General features: G+C 41.3%; 1 protein-coding gene across 4 annotated transcripts in view; it reads right to left on the reverse strand.

Annotated features, from left to right (window-relative positions):
- The window catches only part of Cog6 (component of oligomeric golgi complex 6), an 86,612-nt gene that overhangs the window by 40,899 nt on the left and 26,916 nt on the right, over window positions 1–18,797 (reverse strand). For 3 of the 4 annotated variants that reach the window (XM_055596803.1, XM_055596806.1, XM_055596805.1), the window contains exons 14-18: window positions 17,649–17,780; window positions 17,181–17,348; window positions 14,384–14,491; window positions 13,559–13,612; window positions 11,013–11,092 (exon numbers count right to left, since the gene is read on the reverse strand). In XM_055596803.1, coding sequence (XP_055452778.1) covers window positions 11,013–11,092; window positions 13,559–13,612; window positions 14,384–14,491; window positions 17,181–17,348; window positions 17,649–17,780 — 542 coding nt within the window. Of the gene's footprint in view, window positions 1–1,787; window positions 2,820–11,012; window positions 11,093–13,558; window positions 13,613–14,383; window positions 14,492–17,180; window positions 17,349–17,648; window positions 17,781–18,797 lie in introns of those variants that run through there. The other variant, XM_055596804.1, reaches the window with a different exon arrangement.

Raw genomic sequence — 18,797 nt, forward strand, 5'->3', positions numbered from 1 at the left:
TGTATCTTTGGGGAGATGCTTAGGCAGGCTGCATATGTAAAAACACGTATTGCAGTTGTATATTATACTCTTGAAGTCACATAGTCTGCACCACAAGCCCTTGTCAAACTCATGGTTTGCAAAGGGTTTTCTCCATTGTTTTTCCTTTCCTTTTTTCCCCTCCTTCCCACTCCAATGTAGGGTTTCTCTGTGTAGTCCTGGCTGTCCTAGAACTTGCTATATGGACAAGGTTGGCCTCAAAAAGAGACCTTCCTACCTCTGCCTCCTTGAGTACAGGCATTAAAGGTGTGCACCATGCCCAACTTGCTTTTCATTTTATTTTTTCCTATTAATTCTTTGAAAATTTCATAGTGTTTTGACATATTTATTCTCCTTTCCCAACTCCTCCCAGATTGACCTCCACACCAACCCAACTTCATGTTCTCTCTCTCTCACTCAAGTCACTTGCCTTGTGTTGTGTTGGCCAATTAATCCTGGGTATGGGATCTGCCCTTGAGTGTGGTAGAAATACCAGAAGTCACAGCATTAAAGAACACTGCCTTTGCCTTCCCCTCAAAGGCCAACAGTTCATCAGCTAAAGGCCAAGTGCTCATCTCTCCTTCTACACTGGGTTTCCTCTGGCTTAACTTACACAAGCCTTGACCTTTAACACACTTAAAAACCTTTGTTGAAATCCATCCCTGTTCCCATTGTGTGTCACTGAAAAGAAACCCTTAATAAAAAGTGTGTGTGTTTGGCAGGGCCTGGGGGTGGTGGTGGGGCTCTTGCTTAATGCAAGACCACAAAGATGTGTAACAAGTACCTTTCACTCTTCCATCCACTCTAAATTCATTTTAAAATACAGTTTGAGGTGAGGTGGACTTACAACTGTTGCCATTTGTGAAAGGATCTACTGAAGAGTCCTGGCAGCCTTATTTGCTTTTTAAATGTTACCTCGACATATAGATTTACTTCTGCACTCTAATTCCATTTCAACCACAGTCCCGGTGTGTAACAGTTAACACTTATAATTTGCTGCTTATGATAGCGGGAGAGTTATAAGCACGCTAAAGCTCACACTTCCCATTTTGTATCTGACGTTCCTCCTGGGCTTCTGACATTCTGCGCCTGTCGGTGTTGACAGTAGCAGCAAGCCAAGCCAGCCCATAACCCCCAGCACTATCAGTGAGGCTCCACACTCATGCTGTGTGGTTAAGCTCTGCTGTTCATGGTTAGGTAGATTCATTTCCACGGGGCACTGTCACCTTTCTCTGGGCTTATCAGAATGTATCCCCATAGAAAGCTGAACAGAGCCTGTCCAGGCCCAGCTGGTGGCAATACGCTACACTGTTCTGAGTACTGCTGCACTGTGGTTGATTTTTAAATTGAGACATCTGAGCTATTTACAGTCTTGTATGTATCTATATAAATATTAGGAGCTGCCTGTCTATTTTCAAAGAAAAAAAAAGGCAGATGGAATTTTCATAGGGACTGCACTGGCTATTGGGGAGTACTGCCACCTTCAATGTTCAGTTCTGCCCACATGACGTATTCTCATGCACCAAGTCATCTTTAATTAGGCCACATTTATGCAAATCAGTACAGCCCAAATGAAAAGCTTGCCATTCAGCAAGCCTAAGGCCTACGTGTTGTTCTAATGTTGGCCTTTATAACCTTCCATTTTCCATGCTTCTCAGCTTAATACCGTACCACATCTCACCTGAATATTATCCCTCTGCTGTACTTCCTTTTTCTCGGTGTTTTTTCCAAAATGCAACTATGAGGATTACAAAAAGTACTACAAAGAATGTTGCTCCAGAAATAGTTTAATATATATTAAGAAAACCAAATAACAAGAAAAAAATATATTTTTCTCTTAGCAAACAAAATGCTAAGTGCATCAATCTTTTTTCACAGTAGAAATAAATTATGTACAATGTAAGTTCCTTTCTTGAATTATGCTGTTTTGATAAAATATGCCATATATATTCATTGAAAAGACTAGCATGACAAATTGACACACCGGGCCACATGTAGTTACTTTTGTTCTGAGCAACCCTTACTGGTTTGAATACAGAACAGAGTTTGTCTGTAGCTACACTGAGCGCACGCTGTACGGCAGCACCCATTCGGAATAACCTTTCAGTTGGATGTACATTTAAACATGTACAAACCTGCAAGGCACGAGGCACCGGGTGTAAACATAAGCAGAAAGGGACAACAGCCTGAACTGTGCTGTCCCCTCATAACTCATTTCATACTTATTTGGGGGACAGAGACATGGGCTAGGTTCAAGAAGGTATTCATTACAGGGAAAGCGGAGGGATCTTCCATGATGGGACATTAATTACTGACAGCAGACACAGGTTAGATGTTACATGGCACTACTTAGAACTAACTCATTGTACTTAAGCCTGAAATAATCTGACTTTTTGTCTCGATTTATAATCCCAAATAAAAAGGGCCTTTAAGCTGCTATGCAGAGGCAGCTAATGAGCAAGAGAGGAGATACAGCAGTACAGACTCAAGTCAATATTGAGTTATCTCCAAGTTAGCTGAGAATGAAATTGACCTACAGTCTCATAAAAAGGAAACTGTAATTCTCAATCTTCAAATTAAGACTCATAGATTAAAAACCCAAACCACCGTTGGTGTTGGCAGGCAGCAATTATCTGCAAAGCCATCAAGATCATCAGGAGAGCAGTGTCTTCACTTGCTCAGGGGACCTGTGTAGGATGCTCTCTGGGTCTTTGTATGCGTTGACTGGATTCATCACGGCTGCATACACCTCCCCATAGGCTCTGCAGACCAGCTCGGTAGACTGTTTCACAATCTGCTCCCTATTGATAAGCACACAAAACCAGAACATGACATGAGCCCAAGAACTGTAAGAACACACCTGAACGATGTCATGCTTCATCTCCACGCTGACCAGGTCCTACTGATCGAGAGTATTTATTGTTTACTAAAGTCTTCCTCATAATGTGTAGCCTCCCGACACAAGATGCTCCTTTTCAATCACTGCTTGGTCATCAGGACTAAAACAGTGCCTCACAGATAGATGCTCCTTGATTTAGGATGGGCTAACATCCTGAAGGAAAAAGCTAAAAATCATGGGAGGAGAAAGATGCATTTAACATACCTAACCTACCAAACACTGTAACCCAGAGTACTTTAAATGTGTTTAGAGCATTTAACATTAGCTTAAAGTTGAGTGAGATCATCTGACAAAGGCAATAATAAATTATTTTAGTTGTCATATATATATGCAATGAATTCATCAACAACAGATCATATTTATTTAAGCTGTCTTTCCAGGATCTATGTTCTTTATAATAATGGCAAAAAATAATACATTTGTAAGACTATCTGCAGACACGAGTCTGTGGTTTACGAAGTACAATAGGTGGAGAGAAGCAGGAGAGAAGTCTACATGACGACAGGTCTACAGTACCTGGTTCTCATCTAACCTTACTGAGTTAAAGCAACATGACAAATTTTCAAAGATTCCTATAGAATTGCAAAATAAGGGAGGCGAGAAGAAGACAAGTTGAGTCAACGGTCTGAGCTCAGTGCAGTGGTGCTGACTTTCTACTGAGGAGGAGGATGTTAGAAGGTTGAGGGAGTGCAAACACGGCTCAGCAGTTAACAGCGTTTCTTCCAGCATCATGAGGATAAGACATCAGATACCAGCACCCATGTAGCAGTCTAGTGTTGTGGCTATAAACATGTTTTTGTTTTAATCCCAGGAGTGGGATGTGGGACTGATTCAGATGGTCCACAGCAGCAAACTATTTGCCTCATGCCAGCTCTGAAAGAAGCTCTTTGCCAGCTGCAGACAGTTTAAATCTGGGGACCCTAGAGAGAGAATGAATGCCAGAGCCCAGAGAGGAGGAGCTCCGGGAAGAGCAAGGCTGCTTCCCACCCCTGCAGCTTCTTGCACTTGTGATGCAGTGAGACAAGAAGTTGGAGATCTCCGGAAATGAGGACTGGACTGACGACCCTAACCTGCAGGAAGCAGGCATGAGAACTGTGCCCCTCTCCCACTAACCCTTTCTCTCTCCTACCTGGTAATGGCTTGTTGGAAGGAATTGGGGTGGACTAGAGAGAAAGATATTTAAAAATGTAAACAAAAGTTTTTTAAAAAGTATGCCAATCATCTAACCCTTGAGACAGAGGACTTGGGGAACTGGCTTCAAGCTTAGCCATGAACATGCGAGCCCCAGGTTCAGGGAGAGATGATGCCTCAAAGGAATAAGCAGAGAGTGATAAAAGAAGATGCTCAACTTCACGTTTGCACCCAGATGCAGACAAACAAAACAAATATTAAAAAATAAGAAAGAAGCTGGTTGAGAATCTACTTAGTCACTGAGGTTCATGTGTTCTACTGACTGGTGAGTTTTCCTGGAGCTTCACAACAACTATACCAAAGCAATGTCAAAATTATTTTTCATAAATGAAATAACCAAAAAACCATTATGAGAAGGCATTTAACAACTGTTACATAAGCATTTGAAAACTTTTTTTTTTTTTTTTTTTTTTTTTTTTTGCAACAAGTCTGAAGTAAGGCTTTAGAAAAAAAATTCTAGCTCATCATTCAGAGCAGGATGATAGGTATTGTGGTGGCCTCAACACTTATTACCCAAACCTTATACTTCAGTTTGCCTTCAATCTGACTACATCATAAGGAAATAAATGGAATACAGAATAAAGCTGCTATACATAAGGTTTAAACTCAGAATAAGGCACAATAATGCATATTAAACATTATTTTTAAAATACCAAGTAATTGGCAAATTTAGCATACTGAAAAATCTCACATAGTTGTTTTTAAATCCTCATTATAAAATAAAAATAGTGAAACTGAATTGTAACTTGGGCCACGTTTCCAAGCTAAATTGGCTTACAAATGTCAATAATTCACAATACAGTTGAAAAACTACTACATGTCTTCAAAGGAGAAAACCAGAACAAAGCTAAAACACAGATAATTAAATAAACTCAGGTCAAAAATCCCCAGCAAGACTCTGTAATTTGTTCTGAGTGCTTGTATATGATAGCATGGGATTTTCCATGCTGCTCCTTGGATTAAGAATCCACTGAGATAGACAAAGAACTAAAACTGAACATGGAACTGAGGAGATAGAGAGAATAGAGGCGGTGGATCAGCACCAGTCTTGGAAGCAGTCAGAGGAGGGAAGAAAGCAGGGTTCCCTCTCCCTCAGCTCAGCCCCAGCCAGGAGAGCTAGAGGGGAGTGGGGATTCACTGCAGTGAGCCCACCTGTGATTACAATCCTCATATAGGAAGCAAGAACTCTGACAGTGCAGGATGTGAATCATAACCACCAAGTCCACACACTCACCTTCACTAAGTGTTTCCCAGTGAATTCTACATGGCACAGTAGAGAAAAAACAAAACAAAACAAACACCAACAGGAATTCCAAAGGCTGGACTGAAGGCTGTGGGACTCACTATGGTTACGGACTGTATTTTATATGTTCTCTCTAAAGCATTGATTAGATAAATCCTTGCAGAACCTTCAGCATTTAAACTATTTAACTGACAGATGACAGCATTTTTAATGAGCTTGTCTTTTTAAAGCTATTTATGCATCTTAGCACATACAAACACATAGTAGTACTTAGAAGAAACGTAGTCCCTAAATAAGCTGCTGACTATTTGCACATTAGTGTCTACTTCTGCAGTACTCAAACCACGTTACCCCTTCCATTCTGAAATCTCTACTATCCTCCCTTTTAATTTCTAGTAGAAATTACCCTGTAAACTCAACCTTTATCTTGGAATGCTTATGTGTCTGTCTATGCTGCATGCAAGTTTCTGTCTGACTATGCACCATACTGCTTGTCTTTCTGCCTGGTGTCAAGTTATCTTGCTAAATAGCAATATCACATATGAGATAGTTTCAAATAATGAGAATCATTATATTGACAGATTATTGATGTCTAAAATGAAAAAGCTTGAGGGACTGTGTAACTAAATCCAAAGTGTTCTAGAAATCACCTAAGTCCATCTGTATGCTTGAGCTTGTAAGCCTTTGCAGGTGAGCCTCTCAGCAGTGCTGTGGAGAACTAGGCTAGCCTGGGCACCCACCAGCCTGCACTCAGATCAGCCGCAGCCCAGCTGCCAACCGATGGATGAAAAGCTATGTTCAGAATGGTTTCTCTAGTACGATTTTCATAAGGATAAAGATTCTAGGGGCCAGACAGAGTGGACTCCTACAGTGAAATAGTATTTTTCAGACATAATAGGGTAGCTGCTTGTATGAACTCAGAGTGACAGGGACTGCATGCACAAGGCCAGGCCAGCCACCCAGCGTGGATAGAAGAGCAGCACACAAGTCAAACTCCCGAGGAACTCCTGGCAACTGATGACCACCGGGGAAGGAGAGTCAGCTCTCTTCACGGATGTAGCCTCTCAGAGGCTGCCCACACTCTAGCAAACAGCCCCACACCCAGGCACATGGAGGCAGCACAAGGAGGACTCAGCAGATTTAAAAAGAACACATGAAGCTGGGAGGAAAAGTCGGGGGTGGGGAGGAAGCAAAGTGAGGAAATTTGGAAAGGGAGCGGATTTGATCAAAACACATGTGCAGATATGAAGCTCTCACTTTTAAAGCATTATAAAAAAGGAGGAAAATGTTATTTTAATAAAAGGTATGGTCATTTATAAAGTCAGACTACTAACTAGCCTGGTGTCTCTGCTACCATAAAATCTTGGCATCAGTTTACTAAATGGTACTCTAATTCCATCCAAGATAATTTTCTAAAAAGAAAATCTCACCTCTTTTTGTGAATACAAACAGAACATGTCACAGTCCTAAATTCATGTCAACAAGGAAAATCCTAGGTGGTAAAGCTGGTCACAAAACGCTTTTTAGAACCAGTCAACACACACCCAGGGTGGTGCGGCCTGAGGCCATTTACAGTATTTGAAAAGAAAGGCTCAAATAAAACAAGTTAGGTCCAAGTAGGCTAATGTGTTGTAGTGTAAGGAAAACCACGGCCTTATGGACAATCTTCAAGCACACAGGCTCTGCCACTTAACCTATCTATACAACTTGAGGCCTTTACTCTCCAAAGAGCAGAGTCAAGCAAAGGTGCATCTCTCCACGTCTCTCCAATGTGGTCAGGTAAGTGGTCAGTATAACAACAAAAGCTCAGGCTCTTCTCCAAGATTTGGAAACTCCCCAACATATCTCACTTTAGAAATGATTCACACTATGGATCACACATCAAGGAGAATAATCATGATGCTAATTTACCAGAAAAAAAACGAGTGAACGGAGGAATCACCTTCACATTTTACCAAAGGGCAGGATCATTTGATTCCTTGTACTTCAAAATGCTGAACACTAAGAAACTGTTTATCCAGTTACAATGTCAAACTCTCAAAACTCTTAATAACTCTCAAACTCACTATGGAGGGGCAGAGAGAAATCGTTCTTATTAAAATACGTTCATGTAGACTGGTTGTATTTTAAACAGTTATTTAAAGCAGCAAGCTACCAAACGAATTGCTTGCTTCTAGAATCAGGGAGCTTGTTAATCAGTACTTAGGATTCTCGTTGCCTAACAACCCAGTACAACTTCAGCATTACCATAAACCTACTGTCTCTAAAAATAGCTTCTTTCCACATTCAGGTTCTTAGCTCACTCAATCAAATGCACCCCAGGAAAAAGGCTTGAACAGTAAGGCCTGTGAGGACAATACATTGAGGGATAATGAGAATGCTGATGTGTGTAGCTTTAGTGTTGCTGGTTTTGTTTTGAGTGGGTCTCTATTCAGCTCCAGCCAGCCTGGAACTTGTTATAGAGATCAGGGGAGCCTCAAGCCTGCAGATACCTGGCTGGCTCGGCCCCTGTGTCACCACACCCTGCTCCAAAACTGTTAACAAATGTCCTCCAGATCATGCTGCATCCTCCTCAGGCTCTGCTATGCGCAGCAGCACCCTCATGAACTGACCTATTACCTTTGTGGAGCATTCCTCTAGTTCTCATGTTAACATCTGGTCTAAATTCCAGCTTTACTGTGATTAGTCCTGGTACATCCTGGCTTCTACCATCCTTTTAATTATAAATTGTCATTTGCACTCAGAGTACATGTGTTACAGATAGCAGGCACCTGGGCCACGCTTTTTCATTCCATCTGAGGAATCCCTGCCTTTCCATTGAAGTGTACTGTCTTCTACATTCAACGGTGACCTGCCAGGCTACTGTCCTGCTGTCTGCCTCTTCCTGTTACATTTACACTTTTCTCCTTTGTTCCTTGTTTGCTTCAGAGGCTGGTAAGGTTTCCTGTCTGCCCTTAAAGTGCTATACAACCCACAGTGAATTCAGGAGCCTACATCACCACGACAGCACATTTCTACATCCCTCTAAACGTTCCCTTAAATGGTCTTCCAGGTTCAGCCTGTCTTCAGGCTGAAGAACCCTTCATTACTCTGAGGTTATTTTCCTTCATTCTGAAAAATTTCCTGTATTATCTCCTACAGTGCAGTATGCTGGTGTTTTTAAAGATGGTAAAATATTTTAATTTTGCTATTAGCTTTGAAGGGTTTTATTGGTACGATTTTTGCTTTACTAGGGCTAGAAGTTGAACCCAGGGTTGCCTATACTCTAGGTAAGATCTCTATCACTTGTATGAGGACCATACAAGTCATGTTAATACTCATTCAGCTGGCTACAGGCAACATCACATTGTCTTTTAGTAGTACTGTTTCCAATCCAAGGTCAGCGCCCACTCTTCCCTCTGGCTGCTCTTCATGCTTCTCTTTATAAGTGGCTTTTGATAATCTGACAAGGATGGAATGCCCTTTTGCAACTTTTCTGTTGGGGTTTATTTAGCTTACTGGGTAGGTAGATTCACATCATATCTGAAGAAAGTTCTTTTTGCATTAAATTTTTTTTGTTCCAGTAACATGCTATTCCAATTATGTATACATACACACACATGATGTACACATATACATACACACACACACACACACACACACACACACACACATGATGTACACACGTTACCCCACATGTGCTTCCCTCCTTAGACTGGCTGGTCCTTACTTCAGGTGAGATGAATGTTTCATTTTAGATACTGTACTTTTCAAGTTAACTGTAGCAGCTTGTTTGCAAAGTTTCCTTCCTTATCTCTTAGAATACTGATGCTTTCCTTTCATCCCTGGACACATTTCTAATACCTGCTAAAAATACTTGCTAATTCTATAAACATCGTCTGTGGGTCTGTTTCTACCCACTGCCGTGGCTGCGGCCGCCTTCTGCACTCCTTGCTCCTGCTCCAGCCTCAGAACATAGATCATCTCTGTGCTCACTTTGACACTGCATCTTTTCAGGAGTTTGCACTGTTTTATTCAAGTTCAGTAGCAATTGCCTCCATTTTTAACAAAAATGTTGCTCTACATTAGTGACATTTCATACTGTCATTTCCACAAAAACAGAAGGATGTGGTTTAACCCTTAATCACTAGTCTGGTGCACTGTGCAAATTAAGTATTGTCTAATCTTCTACTTATAAAAGATTTTATGAATATATATTTTTTAAAACCAAGGATGCCAAGTTATAGAATCCCTTGCTACTTGTAACTGTACTATTACAGTGTCTTAGGGTATTAGAAGAATTTAACGAATCATTTGTCTTGAACACATTTGCAATAAGCATGATGATTTGACAAACAGTTTTCCACTTTGTCCTGATGAGAAAACAGCATGCTCAGTGGAAACCACACGGCAAGTTTTCAACTTTGAACTTTTAGAAGTTGGTGACAGAATTCTTTGTGTTTTCTCTCTTGGTGGGCAGCGCCAAGCTGTGCCTGGAGCCATGCTAGTGTGGACTCATGTGCCTTGGCAGCCATACTAGTGTACCATGATCTGAACTATGATGTTCAGGTCCACTAACTGAGATGAGTTTACAAGCATCTATCCCCACTCTAAGTCAAGGAGCACATACAATACTTAATAGTTTTAAGTCTAAAGCTACATAAAACCAAGATGCAAAGTAGACTATAAGCTAGTCATCCACACTGCAAAATATGTATGACATAATCCATACTATCAACATTGCCTTGATGTGTTTACAATATAAAAGAATTTGGTTTAACTCCAACAGTAGCCAGAACAATTTAAAATCATTAGCAAAATAGGACTATATGTTGCAGGTTATTTGATCCCATTGTGAACCCCAAGATTATGAACTGTAAAACGTATTTATTATTTGGTATAGCTCAGCCCTAACACACACCTTTAATCCAAGAACTTTCTGTTTATTGTAAACAGGTGGCCCCAGTTCAAGATGCAGAGCAAGATACCAGCTGACAGAAATTCAGTAGAAAGGAGGGGTTTGAGAGAGGGGTATTTAAGACAGCATGAAGAAGAAATTTTTTTTTTAATTAACTAATTATTACGTATATAATGTTCTGTCTGTATGTAGACCTGCATGCCAGAAGAGGGCACCAGATCTCATTATAGATTGTTGTGAGCCACCATGTGGTTGCTGGGAATTGAACTAATGTTCTGCCAGTGAGTGCTCTTAACCTCTGAGCCATCTCTCCAGCCCAAGAAAAAGCTCTTTAGTTCTTTGGTTCTTTAGCTTTTTGGGCTCTTTGGCTTTTTCCTTCTGGGCCATCAGCTGAGCTAGCAGGCTTTTGTTTTTTTTCCTTCAGGGCGTGGACTGAGTAGAAAGCTTGGTACTTTCTCTGCCACTCTGAGCTAGCAGGTTTTCACTCCAGCCCCTGGTTCCTGAGTCTTCACTGGTAAAATCAAACGTCTGGGATTTTCATTCTTTTAAAACAATTATATATTAATGAGAGATCCTGAAGGGAAATAGGAAAGGAGTAAGTATGGACAAGGTTAATTCCTTGGGGTACTAAAGCAGGAAAACCACTGAAGACTAGAGTTCTTCAAAGGCAAATGTCTCAGTCTTAATAATAACTTATTTTCAAGAAAAATATCTGATGTTTAAAAATTTATGACTCCCTCCACATCCTAGGAGCAGACACTTACTTCACCGTGGCACTGAGCAGAGAGTTCAGCTGTGGCATCAGCAGGTGGTCTGGGGCTGAGAGGTAGCGGTCAAACTGCACCTGAGAAAGAATAAGACATGAAATGTAGGGATGGCTAAGTAGCTACCAAACATCCACTCCTGGGGAAGGTTACAACTTCAGAAAACCCCCCATTACAGCTGTCTAGGGATCTTTGTTCAAATGAGCACTTCTTAAAGCATTATAACTGAAACACCCTAAAATGCCTATATAAAACTTCCATGGACCGGGGTTTGAAAAGGCTGGCGGGGTACAGTGACTAGACAGTATAAGAGTTTACATGCAAGTCTCATTTTGTGTATGCGTATGCTACTTTGTGTGCACATGTGTTTGTGGGCGCATGTGTATACAGAAGACAGAGAATGACTTTGGGCCCTGCTCCTCAGGTGTCCAGCTTTTCTCCCTCCAGTGCAGGGTCTCTGGCAGCCTAGAGTTTGCCAGGTGGACTGGGCTGGTCAGTGAGCCCTGGGATCCCATCTTCCTCCCTCCTCCTCCCAGCACTGGGATCACAGGCATGCACCACCACACCTGGCTTTTTAAGTGGGTTCTGGGGACCAAGCTCAGGCTCTCAGGCTTCTGTGGCAAGCACTTTTTACTGACTGAGCTGTCCCCAACCCTTAGAAATAAATTTGTAAGAAACTTAGGTCTTTTTAAGTGAATCTGAAATTCATTCATTGTCACTGGAATTTTTAAACATAAAAATTTTCTCTGAAATTTCAGTTTGCTAGCACAGTCTTACTCTGTGTATACGGTATGATTGCTCCCTCTAGGTGGAGTCTTTATCATAATGTAATATACCCTATCTGTCTCATTTAGGGTTCTAAACTGCAGGCTGTCTAACAGCAACTCTGCCAGTTCTGCTGCCTCTTCTGCATAGCTGCTATCACAGCATTTAGTTAGTTTCAGTCCTGGAGTATGGCTGCACTGGTTAATGTCAACTGCCTGTTGGGCAGGACCTGGAATGACCTGGGAAGGAATCTCAATGATGGACTGTCTAAATTAGGTTGGGCTGTGGGCATGCCTGTTAGAAGTCTTCCTAACTGGATTAACTGTGAGCAGAACGAACCTGACTCTGGACAACAACATTTCACGGGTGGGGCCAAATGACCAGCAGCAGAGCTCTCCTCCTGGCTACGGACTGCATGTAGCCAGCTGCTTCAAAGCCCCACCAAGGCACAGTCCCTTTAACTGTGAGTTAAAACAAACCCTTTCCCCCTTAACTTGACTTTGTGAGAGCAAGTCTATCAGAGCAACAGGAAAAGACCCTAGGACAGTAATATGCAGGGCATCTCTGACAGCAGAATGATTCGCAGACATCCACTTTGTTAGGGCTCATCTGAAGAGCTCAGCACGGATGTCACCTGCAGCAGGCAAGCCTCCAGGCTCTGAACAGCTGACTTCCTGGGTGAATGGAATTAAAGAGTTAGAGCAGCAGTGCTGCTGTGAACTTGCAGAGTTTCACTTACGAGTGACAGGGCTACATGACTTACGAGTAATGCCATGGGGAGATATGCACAGAACATATAGACACACTTACGACACATGCCTAGAACAAGCTGAGGTCAGAAGAGCATGCTGCCCAAAGCGGTGCTCATCCCAAAAGGAATGAGTTTGTGTTTGAGACTGTGTACATGTGTATTAGTGAGGCCTGACTGTGTGTATGTGTGTTTTGGAAGTGTGCAAGAATGTACAGGTGGGTCAATGGCTGAATGTGTGAACTTGAGTATGTATTAGTATATATGCATTGTGTGTTTATTTGTACATACATGAGACTGTAAATGAACGCTTAAGTGCATATGCTTGAATGTACGTATGACTGAGTGTGAGCATGTATATCAGTATGAATGTGCTTGAGTGTGTGTATGCCTGTGTGAATATGTATGTGTCTGTTTGTGAGTTTATGTATGAGTGTGCTCATGTGTGTGACTGTGTCTGAGTATACATGTGAATGTGTGTGTGTGTGTGTGTGTGTGTGTGTGTGCATGTTGTACAATGCTGGGGACTGAACACAGGGCTCCGTGCATGCCAGGCAAGCATTCTACTACTGCAACTGGAGCTGTTCACTTGAAAAGTAAGACTGAGGGTTTCACGAGTCTCCTGCTGAAGAGTAATACACTATTCTAAAGACAGAAATCCAAGTTCATTATCATCTCAGAAAAAACCGGAGGTTTGAACCAGGAATCATGGCAATATAGAGTCTGTAATTCACAGCCTAACTTCACATCTTTCACCACTCCTGTTTCTCCACCAGATTAGGAACCAAACTCTATAAATGAAGAAATATTAAATTGCACTGGTGACATGGTCAAGGCCTGATGGAAGATTCCAGTAAGCGGTAAATCCTGGTGAGAGCTGGTAAGAGGAGCACATATGTAGGAGCTGTTATTGGGCTCAAATTGAACTCAGTAAATCAAGAGAGAAAAATCGTCACCGTGGACACCCGCACCATATAGCCACAGCCAGCACTGCCTAAGGGAACCCACCTTGACTACTTTGTTATGCACTTACCATTGCAGCCTTCAGTGCCACCGAATCTAGGTTGGGCAAACTGGCTAAAGAACCCTACAAAAAAGTTATAAAAATGGTCTATTAAAAGATTGCCAGTTTGGAAAAAATTACATAGTTGTTTCCAAAGAAAAGTGTTTTCTCTTAATTGTAGTAAAAGAGGAGTTAAATCACAAATTATCAGCAACGAGATAGCATCACATTGAGACTTACTCAAACCAAGAAGAGGAAAGTGACAAACACTTGGAGGATGCTGATGAGGAACAGCAGCCATGGCCTTCTTGCGGAACAGAGAACAGTGAGGAATCGGTTCCCCCGTCATCGGGCTTCAGCAAAATGCAAGGGTAAAGCTGCAGATGCTTTGATCTGCTTTTTAAGGCAGGACAGCTACCTTGTGATCCCCAGTACCCTAGGATCTAGTACTACTGGGGTTCTGTAATATCATTTCAGTTCAGATCATCTTCCTTTACTGAGCTATCTGCTAAGTTAGACGGAGGATAATATTACTTGTATAGCAATCCATTTATTCACTCAGCTGAAAACAAATGGGACTTTAAAAATTCAACAGTATGACCATCTTGTATTCTGTAAAATACTATTTATGTGTATTTACATTTTGTGATTCTAATTCAAAAATATTTTCATTAATTCTAACCAAGAATTATTTGCATTTTTCAGGCACTCTCCTAACCCTGACAGTTAGGAGGGCTTAGACTTGTCATTAGAAGACATGAACATAGAAGACAGCTAATCGGTGGCAGAGCCGAGATAAAAATCTAGAGTCCATCTCCTGAAGACTCCCCCTCTGCCAGGCCAAGTGGTACTCACCTGGTCAGGTCTATGCTGCTGTACAGTATTGTAGATGTAGCTCAAGCCAACTCTAGTTAAAACGTAAGAGGCTTGCTCATTTATAAGAGTGTCCAAATGAGCTTCAATCTAAAATAAAACGCAGCAGAAAAAAATAAAAAACATTTTCAATGAGAACTAGCAGTGACAGCAGTAAGAGCAGAGTGCACTGGGGTTGACATCATGATTTGACTTGTGGCCCAGATTGTGGACCCACGGCAACTCCCTAACAGCTGTTTTGTTCCTTGGAGACAAGGCCCCTGCTTCTTAATATGTTACAACTAAAGTGGATTCTAGGACTGGCCTCTAGCTAAGGAATATGGGGTGCTTCTCAGCAGAGCGCAAACAAAAGTCACAGTGTGTAAAATAAATTATTCAGGGACAATGAGGGCGCGAGGCCAACATCTTGAGCCTTCCCTCTGTTCTGTACAAGGCCAGTCTCCGAAGAACCTGGTGGGAAATGGCACAGTAGCTGAGGAATGGGACCCCTGAAAGAAAGTACCCCAATAAAAAAAGCTGTTCTTCCCACTTGCCAGGCTTTCCCTGCTCTTCCACACCACAAACTGTCCCCAGTTTTAGCAGTGTTTGCCAGCGGCAGAGTAGCTGCCAACTCTCATTTCTGTCCCATGTGAAAATCTGCCTCGTTCAAGCAACTCCAACTAATTCCTCGTACTCAGAAGCCTATTACATTCTCTTTAATGTAAATACCCAAGAGAGTACAACTAAGAGCCCTTACTACTACAATTTACTGAAAACCAAAGAAAATTTATTTGTTTAAATATAAGCATTTAGTGCAAGTGAAAAATAAAATAGTCAATGCTAACAATCAAATGAGTCAGTGACCTGAAGAAAAACAGAAGATAGAGAAAATATCAAAGAAGCAGGTTAAAGAGACAGAATAAATTGGAGAACAGATCCAGGATATAAAAATAAACAAAGAAAGGATCTCTAGTAAGACAGCAACACAGAGAAATGATAAATAAAATAAGTGAGTAAATAAAAAGTTTGAATCTTCAAGCTGAAATGGCTCTCAAATGTCTAAGACGGGAATACTAGGAAAAGAAGAATACCTAACCTATTCTGAGATCCTGTCTGAACCCAAAGGAAAATCCTTACAGGTTTCTAGGTACAGAGGCATGACTACTCCAAACCGGAGATTCAATCCCTGTCTTAGCAGCAATGCTGGGAAAAGCTAAGTGAGAGCGGGAGATCATGAGCCAACACGGGAATCTGGAACCTCAGCCCAGCAACATGAATTGTCTTTGGAGGATCCCAATGGACCAACACCCGGGTATGTCTCTGGAAGTTTGTGTGCAGAGTCTAGCTGACATAAAATGTGGGTGGGGAGAATACAGAGTCCCTGGACAAACTAATGAAGTCTCTTTAACAGATACAGAAGAACGTTGTGCCATGCAGAAAATGCACAGAACACTGAGGACAAATGTAAAATAATGAACATTTAAGAAAATACATCTGGGACAAATGGCAGAGATTTGTGTATGAACTGGTGACAAATAAGAAAACATTATGAAGCATATTAAGTCCATGGAAATAAAAAGTTACTCAAGACAGAACATTAACCATTCTCCCTTGTACAGCTCAGCTATCAGCAGTATTTTGAGTCACACACTTCAGCACAGCAGCAGTCTGGGTGAGAGTTTAACTGCACTGGAGGGAGGACAGATTCTGTGGAAGGTATCTTTTGCTTCAGACTGTACGCATAGGTAGGGAAGCCAAAGAGGCCATGAGACAGAGGGACAAGGTCGTGAGGAAAGCGGGTCATGGAAGAGAGGAATAGAAGATATACATAAGCAGAAGGGGGAACTGAGGGACTGAGAGAGAAAGAAAGTAAGCAGCTGCAGAGAGCATGGGAGTCATGGAGGAAGAGAAAGAGCACAGCAAATCCCCATGTATGGGATACCATCATAAAACCCATTATTCATGTGCTAAACTAAAAACTTAAAGACTCAAGCCTCCCCCAAACCTTAAGTGGCATACATGCCAGCATTTAGAGCGCTCAAGGCAAATTCTAAAAGAAATGAGTGTACAGATGCGTGAATAGGAGACGCTAGTTCACAACTGTGCCTTTTTACAACAAACTTCAATATTATTAAGACTTTATGATTATTGATCACTCTCAAATATTCTTAAATGAATTAAAATTAGAAAACTCATGTGTATCAAAAGCAACAAATCAAGCTCACTAAATCCACTACCAAAGTATCCATGCTTTTGGTATCAGAACATCTGGAGCCTTTTGCTCTATCCTTGTTCCCTTGAACCTGCATCTGCCAGTCATTACATCCATGTGGGAGCCTGACCAAATGAGCATTAGGTACCTTATAAGTGGCTCTGACTTAGCCATCAAATAGACTCTGAGTGACACCAGCTGACTTATGGGAATAGAGACTGTTAAACAAACCAGAGTGTTTCATCTAATACTGCTTCTGTCCTCTGTCAACATAGGCTACCTGTGTTACATGGCCTGAGAAACACATAACACATCTGCACACAGCACTGAGCATGCAAATGAACCAGAGAGCTTCCTGATACCATCTCACACTATAACCTGATCAAATTCCATAACCATTTCACATTCTGGCTTCTCTAAAGCTGAAAACCAAAATTGTGTGTGTGTCTGTGTGTGTACATTCTTCGAACAGACTATCTTAAGAAATTTATGGAGTCAGGTCATTGGTATTTGTTAAAAGCTAGTAACTTTAAGCTATCACATTGAAACAGCAAAATCGCAGAGAAGCTACTTTCTAGCAAAGTGTACCTGAAACTGAAGCATTTCCAGGCGCCTGTCTGTGAATTCAAACAGAGCCAATGTTGTCTTCATCATGTATAGTGAGTTGACCATGAATGTGGCCATGTCAGCTGTGCCTAAATTGCTGGCTGATACTGTACACATCTGGAGGAGAGGGTCTAAGACGCACGACAAAACCTGTAAATAAAAAGGAAATGAGTTTATCAGGATATGGTCCTGGATTTACAACCCTTCAGAATGAAATGTCAAACTAACTGGAACATAGCAGGTCAACTGATAAAAGTGGACGAAGAAAAGATTTAATAACAAAAGCAGCTTAAAAATGAACATCATTGAGTTACCCTTTAAAATCAGGAAGTGATTTAACATTGAAGACGAATCAACAATAAGGGGACTGTCAAAAGTATATGGCTACATATGCCAGCATTTGACAATGTGTAAGAGTGGGAGCACACAGTCAATGAATTTACAAACGACCTGCACAAAGTCAGCCTGCCGAGCATCCAGGGGGATGACTGAAGAATCGTGTGATGCCAGGACATCCCGCAGCAAGGTGAGTGTCTGACTCAGGGCAGAACTCGGTCCAAGGTCAGGCGGAGGGAGCTCAACCTGGACAAAAACAATAGTTTACCTGCTGCCTGTGTTTTTCTTATGAAGTTTAAAACACATGGAGGGTTCATGATAAAAATGCAAATGTAACATAGCACCATGTCTAATATATTACAAGTACAACCTACCAACAGTTGATTTTGATGTATGCCATTCAGAGTGACAGGATTTTGTTAGCCTACCCCGAAGTTACGATTACAACTTTCTATGTTAAAGCTGAAGAACTAAGAACTGAAGAACTAAAAACTGAAGAACTAAGAGTGACAGGATTTTGTTAGCCTACCCCGAAGTTACGATTACAACTTTCTATGTTAAAGCTGAAGAACTAAGAAGACTGATGTTCACTGGAATTGTAGAATTACACTTTTTACATATTGAAAATAACCTGGTTTAATTCTGTTTTTAGCGCAGGTCATGAGACTAAAGAAATCCACACAGCAGCACAACCCCAATGGCAGTATCCCTGAGAATACCACTCATTCTCAGGTCTCAGTTTCTAGGTTGGGCTCTTGACTCTATTCTTATTCAGGAAAATTCCAGGAGGTTGATTCATAACACTATTCATTTTGAGAAGCAATTCACAAAAAATACGTACCACTAAAATTTTGAAAGCTAAGTTTAAGCCCTGGATCTAGCAATTAAGTTACCAGGAGGGCTAAGTTCTTAGTGTTTCAGAGGACTCTGAAGGGCTGGGCGGAGTCCCTGCATCAGCTGCTGAACAGCGCCTAGGGGAGAGAAGCTGGGCCTAACATATCCCTGGTGCGCTGCTCAGATGGACCACCAGAGGGCTCCTGTGAGCTTACTTAAAATTATTTTTAATAGAAAAAGAACTCATGCAAATATGAGATTCTGCCTATAAAATTTTAAAAGAATATCAAAGTGCTTTTAACTTTAACAGATAAGTACTATAAATTAAACAAATTTTGGCAATTAGAGGTCTTTTTAAGAAACTATAGCCTTGTGTTAGGTAGGCAAAGAGCAAAACTTTTTCAATGTTAGGATTTAAGAACTTTTCAT

The sequence above is a fragment of the Psammomys obesus genome, unplaced genomic scaffold, assembly GCF_907164565.1.
Source record: "Psammomys obesus unplaced genomic scaffold, mPsaObe1.curated_primary_1811, whole genome shotgun sequence".
NCBI classification, from domain to species: Eukaryota; Metazoa; Chordata; class Mammalia; order Rodentia; family Muridae; genus Psammomys; species Psammomys obesus.